The sequence below is a fragment of the Cicer arietinum genome, chromosome 3, assembly GCF_000331145.2.
Source record: "Cicer arietinum cultivar CDC Frontier isolate Library 1 chromosome 3, Cicar.CDCFrontier_v2.0, whole genome shotgun sequence".
Taxonomy (NCBI): Eukaryota; Viridiplantae; Streptophyta; class Magnoliopsida; order Fabales; family Fabaceae; genus Cicer; species Cicer arietinum.
This window is the reverse complement of record NC_021162.2, coordinates 75,649,161-75,666,716: the sequence shown is the minus strand read 5'-3', so window position 1 is coordinate 75,666,716 and position 17,556 is coordinate 75,649,161. Positions and strand designations below refer to the sequence as shown.

The 17,556-nt window shown below is 34.6% G+C and overlaps 2 protein-coding genes across 4 annotated transcripts; both read left to right on the top strand.

Annotated features, from left to right (window-relative positions):
- Positions 1–6,184: 6,184 nt before the first annotated feature.
- LOC101510354 (inositol phosphorylceramide glucuronosyltransferase 1-like) lies at positions 6,185–10,646 on the top strand. Its single transcript, XM_004494672.4, has 10 exons — positions 6,185–6,576; positions 6,718–6,838; positions 7,024–7,209; positions 7,367–7,530; positions 8,193–8,300; positions 8,453–8,590; positions 8,688–8,822; positions 9,144–9,429; positions 9,551–9,674; positions 10,350–10,646. The coding sequence occupies exons 1-10, from the start codon at positions 6,325–6,327 to the stop codon at positions 10,489–10,491; spliced, it is 1,656 nt and encodes a 551-aa protein (XP_004494729.1). The 5' UTR covers positions 6,185–6,324; the 3' UTR covers positions 10,492–10,646.
- A 2,876-nt stretch (positions 10,647–13,522) lies between these two features.
- LOC101509169 (uncharacterized) lies at positions 13,523–17,550 on the top strand. Of its 3 annotated transcripts, none has more exons than XM_027332570.2 (3): positions 13,523–14,894; positions 15,462–16,965; positions 17,276–17,550. In XM_027332570.2, exon 1 carries the CDS (start codon positions 13,680–13,682, stop codon positions 14,802–14,804), a length of 1,125 nt encoding a protein of 374 aa, XP_027188371.1. In that variant the 5' UTR covers positions 13,523–13,679; the 3' UTR covers positions 14,805–14,894; positions 15,462–16,965; positions 17,276–17,550. The 3 variants fall into 3 exon arrangements, with proteins under 3 accessions (XP_027188371.1, XP_027188370.1, XP_073222120.1); XM_027332569.2 differs by having other exon boundaries at positions 13,523–14,936; XM_073366019.1 differs by having other exon boundaries at positions 13,523–14,936; positions 15,319–16,965.
- The last annotated feature ends 6 nt before the right edge of the window (positions 17,551–17,556 follow it).

Genomic DNA, 17,556 nt, shown 5'->3' with positions numbered 1-17,556 from the left:
TGCAAATTTAAAAAATTAGCCAATCAAGGATGGAAGCAAGTTTGGATAGCAAAAGAATCTGTGTTTAAGACTGACCCCCCAGGACCCAATCTGAATTGGGTACCTAGATCCAAAAATTAATTATGTTTTTGCAGGTGTACTTGACATCCACCAAGCAAGATTGATATTTGAAAGTGGATGCTCAAGACACGTGAAATGAGACAAGTATGAGAATCTTGTCTTTAACATTAAATGAAGATTAAATGAAGAAAGATTGGTCAACATAGTTGTGTTGATGACAGAGAAAAAGAGTCAATGGCAGTTAATCAGAAGTTTTGTTTGGGATTAAATCGATTGAGTAATCGATTTCGAGTTTGCTCTTTGTTTGTTTAAAGAATCGATTTGGGAATCGATTTGGTTAGCCCAGACTTCAGATTTTGTGGAAAATATTTTGTAACAATCCCGAGCATCGATTTGGAAATCGATTGATTAAGTGTTCAGTATTTGACTTTTGGGACAATCGATTTGGACATCGATTAAGTAACACGGAAAATCGATTTGGGAATCGATTAGGAAAATGACCGTTGCGTACTTTTTTACTAGCCGTTGGACATCATTATTACACAATCGATTAAGGATTCGGTGTAACGGTAAACCAATCGATTGGGCACTCGATTGATAAGGGTAAAAGTATAAAAACGAACAGGTCTAAATCGATTTCTTCACTGTTTCAACCCAGATTTCTATATTTTCTTTCTCTGCTTCATCTTCTTCCTCTGTCTCTGCAACTGATATCTGCAACTATATCTGAACTCTATCTTCACTCATCTCCTCTATTTGCAACCATGGCCCGCGTGAAACAAACACAAGCCCATACTCCTTCACCTTCATCATCTTCAACCAGTGAAACTCCCTCTCCGCCACCTACTGTGTCTAAAAGAATTCCGATTCCTACACACAAAATTCTTGCAAAGGACAAGGGCAAGGCTCCTGCTCCTATTCCAGAAAAGATCAAGAAAAGGAAGGAACCACCAAGTGAGAAGTTGTTGGCTGATGCTATGAAAGAAATTGCTCAGAAGAAAAAGAAACCGGTTACTTCACCCCTAGTTAAGAAAACTCCAGCACCTAAAGAGAAGGATGTGGAAGTTATCATTCCAGCAGAGTTTCTTAAACGGAAAATTCATGAAGGCAGAACCCTAGACTTTGGTTTCTTTGATACAGAAGGCTTCACATTCCAGAATCATCTGAGATTTCATGGTCTTGAAGGTTTTCTTTCATCTACTTTGGACAGCTATCCGAGATTGATACGAGAATTTTATGCAAATTTCAAGCTCACTGATGACGGGTTCAAAACTCAGGTTAAAGGTAAAAAGTTATCAATGTCTTTTGAAGACTTTGCTGAGTTGACAGGATTGCCATTTCATGGACAATCAATAGACGGCAGTTCTGATGCGGATGCAGCCGACGAAGGTTGGGAAGCATCGCTGGACAGGCACACTGCAGTGAAAGACATCATGGTTGATGGTTTTGTGGAAACCATCTCTTTGCCAATTGGTCAGATGAAGGTACAGCAACGCATGCTCATGTATACATTAACAAGAATGCTTGTACCTCGATCAGGAAATCATGCTGTTGTTCAGAAGCTTGATATTATATTATTATGGGGATTGTCCAAGGAACTTAAGATGAGTTGGACGTGGATTGTGCTAAGGCACATGTTAGAAGCTTCACACAGTAAGATCATGTTGCCTTATCCGCAGTTGGTTACAAAGGTTCTCAAGCACTTCAAGGTATCGTTGTTGAATGAAGAATCTGCAAAGACTACACTTATCTTCGGCGAAGCGATTGTGAATCAGATGAAACTGAAGAAAGTAGATAATGTTTGGATTAGACCAATGCCAAATGTTGAACCAACTCCTCCACAAGCATCTGAATCAGCAGCTGAGGCTCCTGCCTTTGTTTCAAAACTGATGGAATTTATGGCAGCTCAGATGGAACACAACGCCAAAATACTAGAGTCTAATGCAAGGATGGAAGCTACCTTGACATCTATCCAAACATCCCTGAAATCAGTTGTTCAGGATGTTGCTGCAATTCAAGCGCATCTAGGCCTCAAGCTATCTTTTGAAGACATAGCGCATATTGGTCGACAAGCAACTGAGGAACCACAGCCAGATCCTCTAGATCGGTCTGCGACTCACGGTGAGGAGACACCAGCTGAGGATAATACAGCGGTCTCTACCTCTCCCCTGGATGATAGTGAGAACCAGCCCACTCTAGGAGATTAGATGGTCAAGTTCCTTATTTGTGTTGTCTTATTTTTGGTTGTCTTGCTGTTTTTGCTGTTTTATGTTTTATTAATATATATGTATGAGCAAATGTATTAATTGTTATCATATAAATACTGCCATACTACATCTGTTGCATATTTGTTTTGTTCTGATCTGATATACAAGTTATATGATTTCATTTCCTATGCTTATGTTCTTTAACATAGGGGGAGGAATTGTTTTCTGCCTTTTTGCCTTAATTGACAAAGGGGGAGAAAAATTATAACTTGATAACTTGATAATATGCTTGTTGTTGCATTATTAAGGGGGAGCATCTGATGTTGTTTGTTTTTGCTCTGATACTTAATAATGTAATGCTGATTTGATACATTTTGACACATGCTCTGATGATCTGTATTGGTACATATTTAATGCTATGAATTGGTTTCTTTGGTATGATTTTGAAATGGTTTGATATGCTCAAGTTACAATTGTATGAATTGTCAATTATGCCAAAAAGGGGGAGATTGTTGGATTTTGATCCTTTGATTCCTAATTTTGACATAATTCACAATTCAACAATATTCATACTTAATATGATAAATCTAATATTTCAATTGAGCAAAATTTCAGGAACACCAATTCAATCCCACACACTTGTATCAAATTGCTTGGAACACAAGAAATCAACAAAAGTTGAATTCTGAATATGTAAATCGATTGGGAAATCGATTTCATAACAAGGGTGTAAGGAAATCTTAAGTGTTTGTGAATGTGCAATCGATTAGGCAATCGATTAGCTTAATTAAAAATGAAAACTGCACAAGTCAGTAGCCTCTGATTTGGAGAGTAATCGATTGGTAAATCGATTGAACATTTCACAAATCAAACCTGATGGTAACACATCGATTGGTAAATCGATTGGATGAGTCACAGTGGCACTCCAGTGCTGAGGAAATCGATTGGCAAATCGATTGACAAAGTATCATTTGAAAAATAACCTCACCTGTGACAAATACAATCGATTGGACAATCTATTGTTAACACTTTAATTTTGATAAAGTTTGGTTGCAATCGATTGGCAAATCGATTGAACTAAACACCAGGTAAAAACTTTTCAGGAACATGACACCAAAGCGATTGACAAGTCGATTGATATCAAATAGCTGAGCCACTGTTTTGAAAACAATCGATTGGCAAATTGATTGATATTAAAACTGAATCACTATTTTGAATCACATCGATTGACAAAGCGATTTACATCAAAAACCTGAGCCACTGTTTTGAAAACAATCGATTGGCAAATCGATTGAAATAAACTTGTTGAAAACACAGTGAACTCAGAAGTTTGGCAAATCGATTGAGTAATCGATTGAAAATAGTTTTATCAAAACAGATTCCCAGAAATCGATTAGGCAATCGATTTATACAGGTCTGGACATGTTTTACTGAAAAGTGTTGTTTTAAAGAATCGATTGGTAAATCGATTAGCTTGTATAGTTTCAAGATTAAAGAAAACCAAGATCGCGATAATCGATTGGCAAATCGATTTAGCTCATTTTATAACTTTACAAAATCGATTGGGAAATCGATTTCGTAGTTGGTTTTTCAGAAACTATATAAGATGTCTTTCAATCTTTATTCTAACAACTTCTTAGAACTTTAACACAACATTTTCATAACTTTCATAATTTCTCACAACGCTCTTAGCTGTTCATAACAACAAACTAACAACTTCATAATTGTGATTACAGATCTCAATACAGTTTGTTGACAATCTAAGAGAAATGATAATGTGCTCATGAACAATCCATGAATATCCAGATTTGTGAGGAGCAACATTCATAAAGATTGAAGACTCTTTTGTTTTACATCTTTTATTCATTCTGTAATAAATCTTTGAAAGGAATAGGACGCAAGAAAAGCCAGCTTGAAACTGGTGGCTACTTTCTTGGTTGAGAGGGCTCAACAAGAAAGAGTCGTACTTTGATTCTGTGATAGGCTGCTGAGTGTCTACAAGGATCAGAGGGTATTCAATAGGAAAGATATAATTAGAGATTGATAGGTTTCAGGGAGGAAACTGGACAATCTGTAATTGATTCTTTCTATTGAAGGAGAAGAAAATCTGAAATCCGATTGGATTTTCAGGACTGGACGTAGGTTGTTGTGGAACAACCGAACCAGGATAAATCTCTGTGTCTTCTTCTCTAACTCTCTCTCTTTAATTTTCTATATTGCTAACTTTGCATGCCCCAAAATTTAATTTCCGCTGTGCGCTTGATACTGATTAATTTGGTAACTAAAACTGATATATTTTCTTTATTGCGAGGTCACTGATACCAACAAATGATACCAACACTATAAGTTAGCCCTTTTGGGTGGAGTATCAGTGTTTCTGGTTATGAATCATTGACACTGTAAATTTAGATAAAATATAAGTGATGGTATATAAGTGAAGAATTTATTATTGTTTTTGGAAAATTCTACATGCTGCTTGGTAAATTTTGTGCTGGCTTTGTTGAAGCACCTATTTTGCATATTTGGATTTTACTTTTTGTTATTTCTTGAAATGTTGGATTTACCAATTTTGGACTTTTGAAATGTTAGATACGAATAAAATGCATAATTGTTAGAAGTTTCAATTACAACGTTTAGCGAACTTGGAATAATCTCCTCAGCACACATGTATATGTGGGAGTGCACTGCTAGCTGATGCATCTTGTAATGCAAATCCCTGTTATTATGGAACACATGGTGCACAATGCATATTGAAGTTAAAAATAGTATTAGTTGAGACCAATTTCATTGGAGAATACTAAATTCTATGTCCTCGCGGTGATGTTCTGATGGAGCTATTGCAGAACCATGCTGGTTGCAGCATATGGCTGGGTTTACCATTGTGTATGATTTAGGTTCTGAAACAGACGAATTGTTATATCTGCTTCCCAGGTTTGTTGGAATTTATGTGGATAATTTGTTTAAATTGTTTCCAACATAGCCTATGGTGAAGGACCAACCGTTCCATAGGGAAAGGGCAGATTGTAAAGAGTGGGGAAATATGTTAGTTCTGCTTCGTATGCTCAATTCATGTGTTACCCTTTGTTTTTACACTGAAAATAATTTAGTCACAAGGTGTATTATTAGTCGTACTTCATTTGACCTTCTATAATCTCTGCGGTTAATGTGATATTATACTGTATTAAATTTAAATTTATAGACGGTTAAAAAGTGGTTAATGATTAAAAATATTTTTTTTAATAAAAAAGTTGAACATTACTAAATACCAAAATTAACTTCTATAGACATTGTCTTATAATAGTCTTTATTTTTAGAGGTGATAAAGTGACTTGATTGGTGTTCATTTAATAAAAATAAGAAAAAATGAACATATCCTAAAGAATAAATATGTCAAATTAACTTCAATTAAATTTTCATCTCAACTGTAAAGACGAATAGAGTTATGAAATTTATTTCTGATTAGTATTACCAACTATCGTTAGAATTTTAGGTAATTTTTATCGTCTAAAAATATAAAAGAAGACAAATACTACTCCGAACATTTTGACAATAATTGAAATACTAACGATGGCTTATAATACTATTCATGATTTAATGATCTTTTAAAATTACTCTAAATACTAACAAAGACTTATAACCCTACTCAAAAATAAAATTTTAATGATTTTTAAAATTTTAAGATTGAAATAATGAGTCATCAATATTAATCGGAAATAAATAAATATCTAAAAACTCTCCTCACAACATTCCTATTAGGAAAATGTCCTTCGGTTGATGTTATAGAATTTTAAATTGGTAGAAGTATTTATTTTTTGTAGGTGATAATTTTATACCCCGAACGTAAAGTTCCTTGTAGCTGTGCATACGCAGCCAGAGAAGACCACGAGCGAGAAGGTCAGAGACGACTGAAAGAAACAAACAACTTCCAAAATTCAATTCAATTCAGTTCAACTTGAATTGAACTTCAATCTTCTTCTTCCTTTATTTAATTCAATTCAATTAACGTGAAGTGATTGAGATTTCAACCATTCAGAATCGGAATCATCAAGTTATTAAAATGAAACCAATCACTCCAAGTAGTTGGTTGTGGTTACTATGCTTCATTATTTCTCTACTTTCTCTTCAATTTCAAGGTTGTTTCGGATCTATCAAGAAAACCGATGATGCTTACGTCACTCTTTTATACGGAGATGAATTCTTATTAGGCGTTCGAGTTCTCGGAAAATCCATACGCGACACTCGATCCAATAAAGACATGGTTGTATTAGTCTCCGACGGAGTCTCCGATTACGCCAAAAACCTTCTCACGGTAGATAATAATCTATTATTGTTTTAACTTTATCTCTTTGTTAATCTGAGTATTTTTTTTTTTTTGTGGAAATTAGGTTTTGTTATTTTAGTTTCTAATTTTAACTCTTTAGTAGTTGGATTTAATTTTTTATTTGTGTAGGCTGATGGTTGGATAGTTGAGCAGATTAGTTTACTAGCTAATCCTAATCGAGTTCGTCCTAAGAGATTTTGGGGTGTATACACAAAGTTGAAAATATTTAACATGACCAACTACAAAAAAGGTAACATTTTTTGTTTGTGTTTTTGTGTATTTCATCTGGTTATTATTATGGAAATAAAGAGGAAATTTGAAGTTTTTGAATTCAGATTGTTGCTATTTATTCTCGAAATGTAGTTTAGTTATCTTAAATGCTTTCTTGTTATTCATTATTGGTTGTTTATTGATGTGATTATTATGAATTTGCAGTTGTTTACCTTGATGCCGACACTATTGTGGTTAAAAATATTGACGATCTTTTCAAATGTCGGAAATTCTGTGCTAATTTGAAGCATTCTGAGAGGTTGAATTCTGGAGTCATGGTGGTTGAGCCATCTGAAACTGTTTTTAATGACATGGTGAACAAAATTAAAACTACTAAATCTTACACTGGAGGTAAAACTTTTTTTGGGGCGTCAATGTCAATTTTAGATTCTATCCGTTTGTTTCTTTGAATTTATTTGGATGAACTGAAGTGCCGTGTAGCTAGATGTGAATTTGAACCTGATAGCTTTTTAACTGTTGTCTTCATCTGTTTTTCCCCCTTTGACAGGAGATCAGGGATTTCTCAATTCCTATTACTCTGGATTTCCCAATGCACATCTTTTTGACCCAAACTTGTCCGCAGAGGAGTTGAAAGCCAGACCAGTTCCTGAAATGGAGAGACTGTCGACACTCTATAATGCAGATGTTGGTCTCTACATGCTCGCTAACAAGGTACACACATATAGGTAGTGAGAGCATGGTTCTTTCCTCCTGAGTAATTAGAGTCTGTGAGTTGAAATAGTTATGTGACCCTGTTTAAGCTTCATTATGCTTTATCTACTTATTTTAGTTCAGTTTTCATGGAATGAATGTAAGGGTTTGATTGCATTATCTGATAAATGCCTAATTTGTCTGAGAGAGTTCCACAGTTACATTTACCTAATGTTTAATAATTTAATTAATATGGTATTGTTCAATTCATATGATATGGTTTGCTTTATATAGAGTGTCCTATCGACTGTCATTGTCTATGATCATTGGAATAAAATCTGGGATTCAAGTGATCTATATTAGTATTCTCCAGGGATTTATTGGTGGTAATGTGTGAACATTATTACATTAAAAATTGAGTAGCACAGATTCGTGTGGAGATTTTTGTTTTATTGTCTTAGTTTGAGGGCCCCTAGCCTGAAATTCTGTTTAGGTGTTGCAACCCCTCATGCATGCGTACTTCATTAAATCTTGAATAATGAGTATATTATGTAGAATATTTTACACACAAACACTTGCATACATACCAAATATATGTATGTATGTATGTATTTGTCTCTCAGCATTCTTTTTCAATGCAAATTATCTAGCATCCTTCTAACTGTTCATGTTGATCTAATCAGTGGATGGTCGATGAGAAAGAGCTCCGTGTGATTCACTATACACTGGGACCCCTTAAACCTTGGGACTGGTGGACATCTTGGCTTTTGAAACCTGTTGATGTCTGGCAGGTACTTGTGCAATTAGTTATCCTCTTTTGGTCTGTTATTAATGTTGTAAAAAATGGTCCTCTTCCTCGATTTATAAAGAGGCTTTATTGCCTAAGCAATCATGTCTACCTAGTTGAAGCTTGTGACAAAACTTTGCTGACTTATTTCTTCAGGATGTAAGGGAACAACTTGCGGAATCCCTTCCCGGAACAAAAGGTGGCCAAAATCCCAATGACAGTTTTCTTGTGAAATTTCTTTTCTTGCTACCAGTCTCTGCTTTACTATTCTGCTGCTATCGTTCATTTATAAAGGTCAGCTATCATGAATTTCATTTGATATTCTCGTCCAATCTTGAGCATTAAGCACATAGGCTTGAAATAAGTCTCGGAATACTGTATTTTTCTGCAGAATCGAGAGTACTTTGGTTCATCTTGTAGAGGGTCACTATATGATCAAGTCAGACACCTTTATTATAAGATTAGATCAAGTGGACCACTTGCATATTCAAGTATTTCAACATCAGCAACCAATTCAATCCATCAGGTTGGTTTTCTCTTTGTCTTCTGGTTTGGGAACTGGAACCTCCTATTCGAGGGCTTCATATGACCTAGTCATTCGATATTGATGAGGGAGATAAACAGTGCCCTGTGTAAGGCCTCCCAAAATCACTAGTTCAGGGCCCTGCATTTTTTTATTGCAGAAGATATTATATCTATCTGTATACTGCTATCATCAAATGACCTGGTCATAGAGGTCATGTCATGGCTTCAAATAAGAGGATGCAAAATCTCTAGTTGGACTTGCATACTTCTTATATTTATGCATTTTCAACATATTAAGATTTGTTTCTTTGGTGTCAAGCAGCTCTTGAATGGTTCTCAGCACAAGGTTCCTGCCTATTTGGGCGGTATTTCTGTCTGTGTCTGTTTAGTGGCTGCAGTGGTGTCACTTGGACTAGGTCTCTTGATTGTTCCCCGTCAAGTGATGCCATGGACCGGTTTGCTTTTGATGTATGAGTGGACATTCACAATGTTTATTATATCATTCGGAGGTTATCTACATCTGGTTTATCAGTGGGGAAAATTTGTGGCATCACGAGCAGCAGCATCCTTGTCACATCCCGAGTCTTTGGATTATGATTCAGGAAAACGTATGTTATCAAGACTAAAGCTTACTCTGTGGTTTTGTCTTTCCTTTAATTTTGACCTCGACATTCTTTTTTCTTATATTTTCATTTTCTTCAGTAAATTAATTTTATACTGTATTTACAGGCCATCAGCGACAGATGTCATCGTGTGATACTGCTACATGGTACTATGGTTTAGGGATGGCCTTGTTGGCCATTGGTGCTCCATCCTTGCCTTGTCTTTTTGGAATAACTGCCTTGTTTTTGAGGTAATTTGTGTTCTAATGTATTAGGAAAGAGCTCCTATTTCCGCATGCATAGTTTCCATGATGAGAGGTCTAGTTAAAATACTTTTAACTTATTTTTGAGGTGAAACTTGCATCTTTGTGGTCCTAAAAGTAGCTCTTTGTTGCCAGTGGCATGTCTTTGTTATCACTAACTAATGACTACTTGTCAAATTTCAAATGTCAACATTCAACTTTTAAAGGAGCAATAAAATAATAATAGTATTTTAAAATGGACCAACTTTTATAATTTCAAGATATTACAGTTAATTTTGGTGGAGGTACTGTTTTAGGCCAGCTTAATGCATAAAGTGTCATATTTTTATAACTAGTTTTTTGATAAGTTGTGGCCAGCAAGTTGTAGTTCAGTAATTGTAATCTGAATTCCCTAAGAAGAGATGTAATTTGAAAGGTTTTAAGCTTGCATTGGAAAAGCTAAAATCAATCTTTGAGTGGCAAATCCTTTACTGGAGTGGCAGAACCTTTCCTTTTTTTCTCAATTCTTAGTAGAATCTTTCCTAGAATTACACCACAGTAGACTCTTGGCCTTTACTAATTGAACTTGCATTTTCTATTATTCATTCGAAGTAGTTTTGGTATGAAATATCAAATGTTTCTTTAAAAGTTACACTTAACATTTTACTTTTATAATTGTAACAGGCTAGGTTTGATGGTTGTTGGGGGCATCATATTGGCATCTTTCATGACATATGCTTCCGAACATCTTGCTATCCGATCATTTCTAAAAGGCCTTGAAGAGTGGGATATTGCTCCAAACAGGAGCTTGTGTTTTTTGTGTTGATTATTTGTAATAATAGGAAGTGATGTAAACTATGGTTTTGATATTTCCTTCATTTTTACAGCTAACAGCCTAGATATGTATTGTTGTTCTAGTGGAAGATGTAAAAAAAATGAATTTTTGTATATCTAGGATTGTATGAGAGATTTTTGTTGTAACATCATTGTTATTATTCTTTTCAAAACAGCTATCTGTGATTAACCTTTCATGCCATCATTCAAATTCCAAAGTCTGGTTGACCCTAGGTGACAAAATTGTGCTTATGCACCTTTTTAGATTCTACTTTGATTATTAATTTACTTTTAAAGTGGGTGAAAGGAAAATAAACTATCATAAAATTCAAAGCATAATCCGAAGAACTGTCACCGTCCACCGCCGCAATCAACCTCAACGGTATATTTAAAAACTGAGGTTCCATAACCACATAATGAAAATTCATCCTCATATTAATTAACACTCACTACCATCAACACTCACTATCATGCTTATGCTAATTCTCTAAGAGATAGTGTTGAAAAGAAGGGGATATAGATGATTTTGATCGGAGTCGTCTCTTTTTGACATCGACAACTGTTGTACGTTGATTGGTTTTAGTTGAATTTGAGCAAAACTGAAATTCAAATCGTATAGGAAACACTAAATTGGGTCAAGTTAAAAAATCACATGTTATAATATTTAGTTAAGTTGGGTCAAATAACTCGTTTTTGGATTGAATTGAGTACCGGTTATTTTTAGTTTTGTTTTAATTTAATTATTTATGATAGACAATCATACTATTTCTAAAAACCAACCTTAATTTTTCTCCAAACATATAGTGTAACCTATTTTTATTATTTTTTAGCAACTAATATATATAAATATACAATTATTGAGAATATTAAAATCATAAAATTTGTATTTTTATAGCAAGCATAATCAAAGTTATAAGATTCCTAAAATTATATAAAATACTTGCAAGCATTAAAATAACTAAAGTGCAATATCATAAAGTAACTAAATAATTTTTAAAAACTAAGTCACTTGAATAAGATGAATAAAATGGATTGAGTTTGATTTTATTTCATACCAATTTTTTTTAGTAGTTTACTATTTTGTAAACTCCAGATAATGCATTCACACAAATCTATCCAATTCATACTATTTTTTTAAATCGATTTAGATTGTGTTGACCAAGTTAAACCTATTCATTTCCAGTTCTATCCCTACTGGTAAATCCAATTTTGAGCAGGTGGATGAAATAAAATAGACTGATAATTTATAACATGCAAATGAGATAGTTGAAGTTTACTTAAAAAGAAACATGGTATTTGTAAAGTATTTGGTTTAATAAAATCATTATAATAAACACATATAGATAAATCATTAAATTAAATAACTTATATATCAAAGATAACTGTTGAAGATATTGATGAAAGAGATTATATTCTCTTGATAACATATGATAAATTGGTGGATGAAAACAATTAACGTTAATTATATTATAAGATCTCAAATCTAGACTTGGAATCCAAAAACTCCCTATATTCCTTAATACTTGTCATTTTTACACATTTTCCAGACACTAAGGATGAGCTTATTTGATAAAATGATTCCTATACACCTTTGTCTTTCAGTTCTCCACTTAATCAATTTAACATATATTTTTATTAAAGTCTTAAAAAAACTGAAACCTTTCAACAAAAATATTTTCCTTCTTTATTTTTTATACCATCTGTCATTAAATTCATATTGGAAATAAATAAGTTCTTTTGGGAGTGAATGTAGTATCACCGTAAATTCATCTTTAAAATTTTCAACCATTTAATAATGAATTTATGAAAAATGTGAAAGATGATTAATGAGAGACAAGGGTATACTAGTGAGCAAAATGTAACTTTAAATTTAAACGAGCAATAATGCTATTCACACCCCCCAAATTGCTATTCACACCCCTCAAACTTAAAAAAAATTAAAGTGCCCAAAATGCCCATGTCATCAATATTACACATTTAATATCCCATAACTCCCATTCATCACACTCATAACTCACATACCAATACTCAACATCATTTAATCTCCAATAACTCCCATTTTTTGTTTTTGTAAATCTGGAGATTTTACGTGAACTTAGTTTACGTACGTTTTGGAGTTACGTGAATTGAGTTCACGTATGTTTTAAAAAACTGAAATTTTGAAACTCTACGCAATCTGAATTCATGTACACCTACGTGAACTCAGATTGCGTATTAAATGGAGTTTGAAACATGAATCCTCATATTGTACGCAATCTGAATTCACGTACCCCTATGTAAACTTAGATTGCGTAATCATTGAATGATGAATAATAAGCCATGTACGTGAACTGAAATTGCGTACGTCAAAAAAATTTGAGAAATTGTTATGTATGTAAACTGCAATTCACGTAAGTTTACGCGAACTCAGTTCACGTATACATACGTTATCTCAATTCACGTAAAGTTTGGATTTTGAAATTTTGTCCACGTACGTGAACTGAGTTCACGTACGTTTTTGGGTTTTTGAAAACTTTTTTGCGTACGTGAACTGAACGTTTCTGGGTTTAGGGCAACAAAGGTTGTCTTCTTCATCAAAAATGAAAACTACTTTCCTTCAATTTTCAGGCATTGTATTCTTAAATACATAAAACAAAACAACATAACACAATAAAAACAAAGAATGATTATTACTTACTTGATTCACAGCAATGATAATAACTTGATGAACTTGGTTGATGATTAATGATTGATGATGATGATTGATGAAAATGCTGGATGATGATTGATGATGAATATGAAGAAGATGAACAACAATGAAAATATGGAAGGTAGAATGAAGAGAAAGAAGATGATATGAATAAGTAATGTTATGAAGAAGATGAAGGGAAGGGCATTTTGGGGATTTTGATTTTTTTTAAAAGTTTGAGGGGTGTGAATAGCAATTTGGGGGGTCTGAATAACATTATTGTTAAACGAGACAGTAAAGAGGAAAAAATCTTGAAAATCTACAAATATTACCTCCTAACCTAATTATAAGGTCCGTCTCTTTCCCATCACTCAAGGTTTCCTTTCTTCCCTTTTTAATTCGTAATGTCTTATGTTTTCCTGCTTTCAAATTCATTTCAACCCTAAAAACTCTTAAACCCCTTTTTTTTCATCTCTTATTATTGATATTGATTATTATTCAAGCATCAAGCAATGCAATCCCTCAAGTTACGTTCTCTTCTTTTTTATTCTCCTTTCAATTACTCACTTCATCCCTTTCTCTTTTCATTTTCTACTGCTTCTTTATCAACCCCAAATCAAACCACTATTCTCCACGATTTCCTCAATTCCAATTTCAATTTCCCCAAATCTCAATCCCTTTATATCTCTAAACGCATTTCATCTGACACCCTCCCTCTAAAGCCCTTATCCGTCCTCAACTTTTTCAAACAAATTGGATTATCCGAATCTCAGATTCACTCTATTATTCGTCAGAGAGCTCAAATACTCTTCTCAGATGTTGATAAAACTCTAAAACCTAAAATTCACCTCTTTCAACAATTGGGTTTCCAATGTTCGGATTTATGCGATTTCATTTCCAAACATCCCACCATTTTGACTGCTAGTTTGAACAAAACATTGGTACCCTCCGTCGAAGCCATTCGAAAAATTGTTGGCAACGAAAAAGATCTTATTCATGTTTTGTGCAAATGTGGTAGGATACTCCCAAAGTACCAACTTTTTGTCGCCAACGCCGCTTTCCTAGAGAGATGGGGAATTTTTGGTGATCAGCTTTTGATTCTACTCAAACGACAGTCGAGACTTTTGACTGCCACACAATCTTCTATTAGGAACTATGTTTTGCAAGCTGTAGACTTGGGTTTCGAAGAAAATTCAAGAATGTTGGTTCACGCGCTTCATACCTTATCTGGTTTGAATCCTAAAACATTTAGGAGAAAGATGGATTTTATTCAGGGTTTCGGGTTTTCTAAAGATGAGTGCTTGCAAATGTTTAAAAAGGCTCCAGCTTTGCTTAGGACTTCGGAGAAGAAATTAAAGGTTGGAATGGAATTCTTCTTGAAGACAGTAATGCTGCCAAAGTCAGCGTTGGTTCAACGGCCTGTGATTTTGATGTATAGCATCGAGGATCGAGTGTTTCCTCGGTATAGAGTTTTTCAGCTTTTGAAAGCACAAAATCTATGTAGGAAGGTTCCAAGCTTTATTCATGTGTTATGTTTGTCCGAGGACATGTTCTTGGACAAGTATATATCAAGGTTTAAAGAAAATGCAGAGCCATTGTTGATAGCGTACAAGGAGGAGCACTATCAAGAAGCATAATATCGATCTCTTGATGATGCTGTATTTTGCACACTTCTTTACAGAAAGCATTAGGCAATTTTGGGGATCACAACTTTGTTGGTACTTAAGGTTTACCTCCTTTCCAATTACTATGAGATACATATTTTGATGGTAACAATTCCTTCCTACTTAGCTAGTATCTTCTATATTTTAATTTTGTTCTATGCAATGAGTTTGCAAAACCAATAAGCCATTATCAAATATATTTCAAAAAAAGTTTATTTGTTTTAGGCTTTTAGCAACAAAAACATGTACGAGGTGCATTTTAGAGTTTAGACTCTTAAATCACCATTTTTCAATTGTCTTTTTCCACAAAAGACCATCACAAGTATTTAACATTGTGAGTTGTTTCCTTCTGTATGGTTGCATTGGAATTATGTATTGATATGAGGTAACGATTTATCAAACTGTCACTAACTTTGAATGTAAAGCATATCTTGATTAATAAATTAATTATTGAGGCTGATATTTTGTAATAACTTTGAAATTTTAGTGAACTAAGAAATATCCAAATAAACACAAACTAGGATCTCTAAACATCTCTGTCCTGAATACTAGAGAATTCTTGTGAAACCAAATTGAATACTGCCAAATTGAAAATCCTGAAATTCTGCAAAACGAAAATGTTGGAAGCAGGAAATATAGTCGGGTTGCAAGGTCAATTGTCAGGCTCATCCTCTGTGGACCCATTAACAAGTTCAGTTGCAGATTTGAATACCGAAGAACTGTGTATTGTGCATGGTGATGGCTTTTCTGGTTTGTCAAGTGATGAGCTAAAATCAGAAAAAGACGTGGTTGAACTTGTGGAGTCAACTGATGGCATTGTAGCTAAACATGTGAAGGAGCTTCTGAAATAGTAGTTATTAATTCAGTTTTCTTGGATCATGAAGTTGGTGATGGAGATGGTAATCCGGAGGAAAAGAAGGGATCTGAGTTCCTTACTCTGCTGTCCCAAAACGAACTTCCTCTAGAAGTAAACTTGTCTATAATCACAAACGAGGCTCAGGAAGAATCTGCACATGCGGTACAGTTCACGACTTGTAGAGATGTCGAGGTTTTGCAGGAAAAGGAAGACATGAATGTTAATATTCATCCACTTCATGTGCTTGATGACACACTTGATGTAGCTTATCCTCAGAGCGAGTCATTGAAACGCGAGGAAGATGTTACCAAGGAAGATAATTTTCATTTCAACAGAAGCCAATTGAGCGATAAAAGCAGTGTCCTTTCTTCAGATATGCATGTTATAGGTAGTAACATGGAAACTGAAATTGGAGCATCTATGAAAACTGAGATGAATGAAAATTATTTTTCTGATGAGCGTGGATCTGATGACTTTCAGAAAATTCTCAACCTGAAGGTAGTTTAATAGTCACATCAAATGAGAGTCAGAAGGAGGCGTGGCGATGAAACAATCAACATCAACAATATAAGTCATCATGTGAAAACCACAACTGAAATAAATGATGTATCTGTAGATGGAAGGCATGTTGGAGCTAATGTGGAAAATGACACTGAAATTATATTGAAAGATTTTCAACCTAGTGACCTCTTTCAATCAGAAGTAGAGCAATCAAATGACTTATTTAAGAATAATAGTGATGATGCTACTGAAACGGGTAAAATTGAACGTGATATAACCGATGCTCAATGTAAAGAAATGCCTAAGTCTGAGAGCAGTCATTTTGAAAGCCCGATGATTTCAGATGTTGTAGTTGATGGGCCTGCAAGAAAGTCCAATGGCACAGATATAGATCCAGTATCAGCCATAATTGAAGATGAAATCAATAGCAATATCAAATTATATGAAGAATGTAACACATCCGCTGGTACCGCTGCTGACTCACATGAAACACAAGAGGCACAATATTAGTGAAGACTATGGAAGACTTTGCCAGCAAACACGCATCACATTGTTCTATCAATACTGAGACTTCTGCTCAACATGATTCTGCTGTTGAAGATAATTAGGGTGGAGAGCCTGGTGGAGAAGTGTCTAGAATTACTGCTGTGCCACTGCCTTTTGAAGATCAAAGCGTTAATAACTTGGTTAAACCAACTTCACTCGGAAATGACGCTTCAGTTGAGTCTGGTAGCCGCCGGCGTGACAGTTTGGACGGCAACTGGGGATCTGGTTCAGGTATGTACACCATCGTTTGGTTTTTGCAATGCCAATGGCAATGTTTTGTACCCAATAAAAAGCTGCAATATTTTATTTGTTATCCATTAATCATTTTTACCTATAGGTTTGATGCGTTCCATCTAGCGCGGTGTTTTTCTTTTCTTCATGTATAATTGATTATGTGTACATGCATTTTTCATTGTACGAAGGTGGAGTGAAAAGTGGATCCATCTCCTTTTTTCCTTGTTGCCTCGCATTATTATTTATATAAAGCACTAAAGCAAAGAAAATTTAATGATTTTTTTTTTCTTCGCAATCCTTTAAACAGTTTTCCGACGCTATCTGATGAACCAGCTGTTATTGATGCCAAAACTTTACAATCCACCGGATCGCTGGCTTCAACAGAAGCAGGTAAATCAAACTCGAACCTCCCACAGGCTGCACTTGCTGATAGACAGCTGTCTGGAAAATCAGAAACGTTTGAGCTGCCGTCTTTCACGACATTGGTTGAATCTATCCATATGGCTACTAGTCCTAAAGGTGCCGGTGCTTCTGAATTCCATAACCCGCAACAGTCAAATTCGACTTCACAAGCCGGTTGGTTCCCTA

Excerpts from the sequence above, each read along its gene's own strand:
- LOC101510354 (XM_004494672.4), top strand. The coding sequence starts at position 6,325 with ATGAAACCAATCACTCCAAGTAGTTGGTTGTGGTTACTATGCTTCATT. Across the intron at positions 9,430-9,550 it reads GGATTATGATTCAGGAAAAC|GCCATCAGCGACAGATGTCA; the intron begins GTATGTTATCAA and ends CTGTATTTACAG. Across the intron at positions 9,675-10,349 it reads ATAACTGCCTTGTTTTTGAG|GCTAGGTTTGATGGTTGTTG; the intron begins GTAATTTGTGTT and ends TAATTGTAACAG.
- LOC101509169 (XM_027332570.2), top strand. The coding sequence starts at position 13,680 with ATGCAATCCCTCAAGTTACGTTCTCTTCTTTTTTATTCTCCTTTCAAT.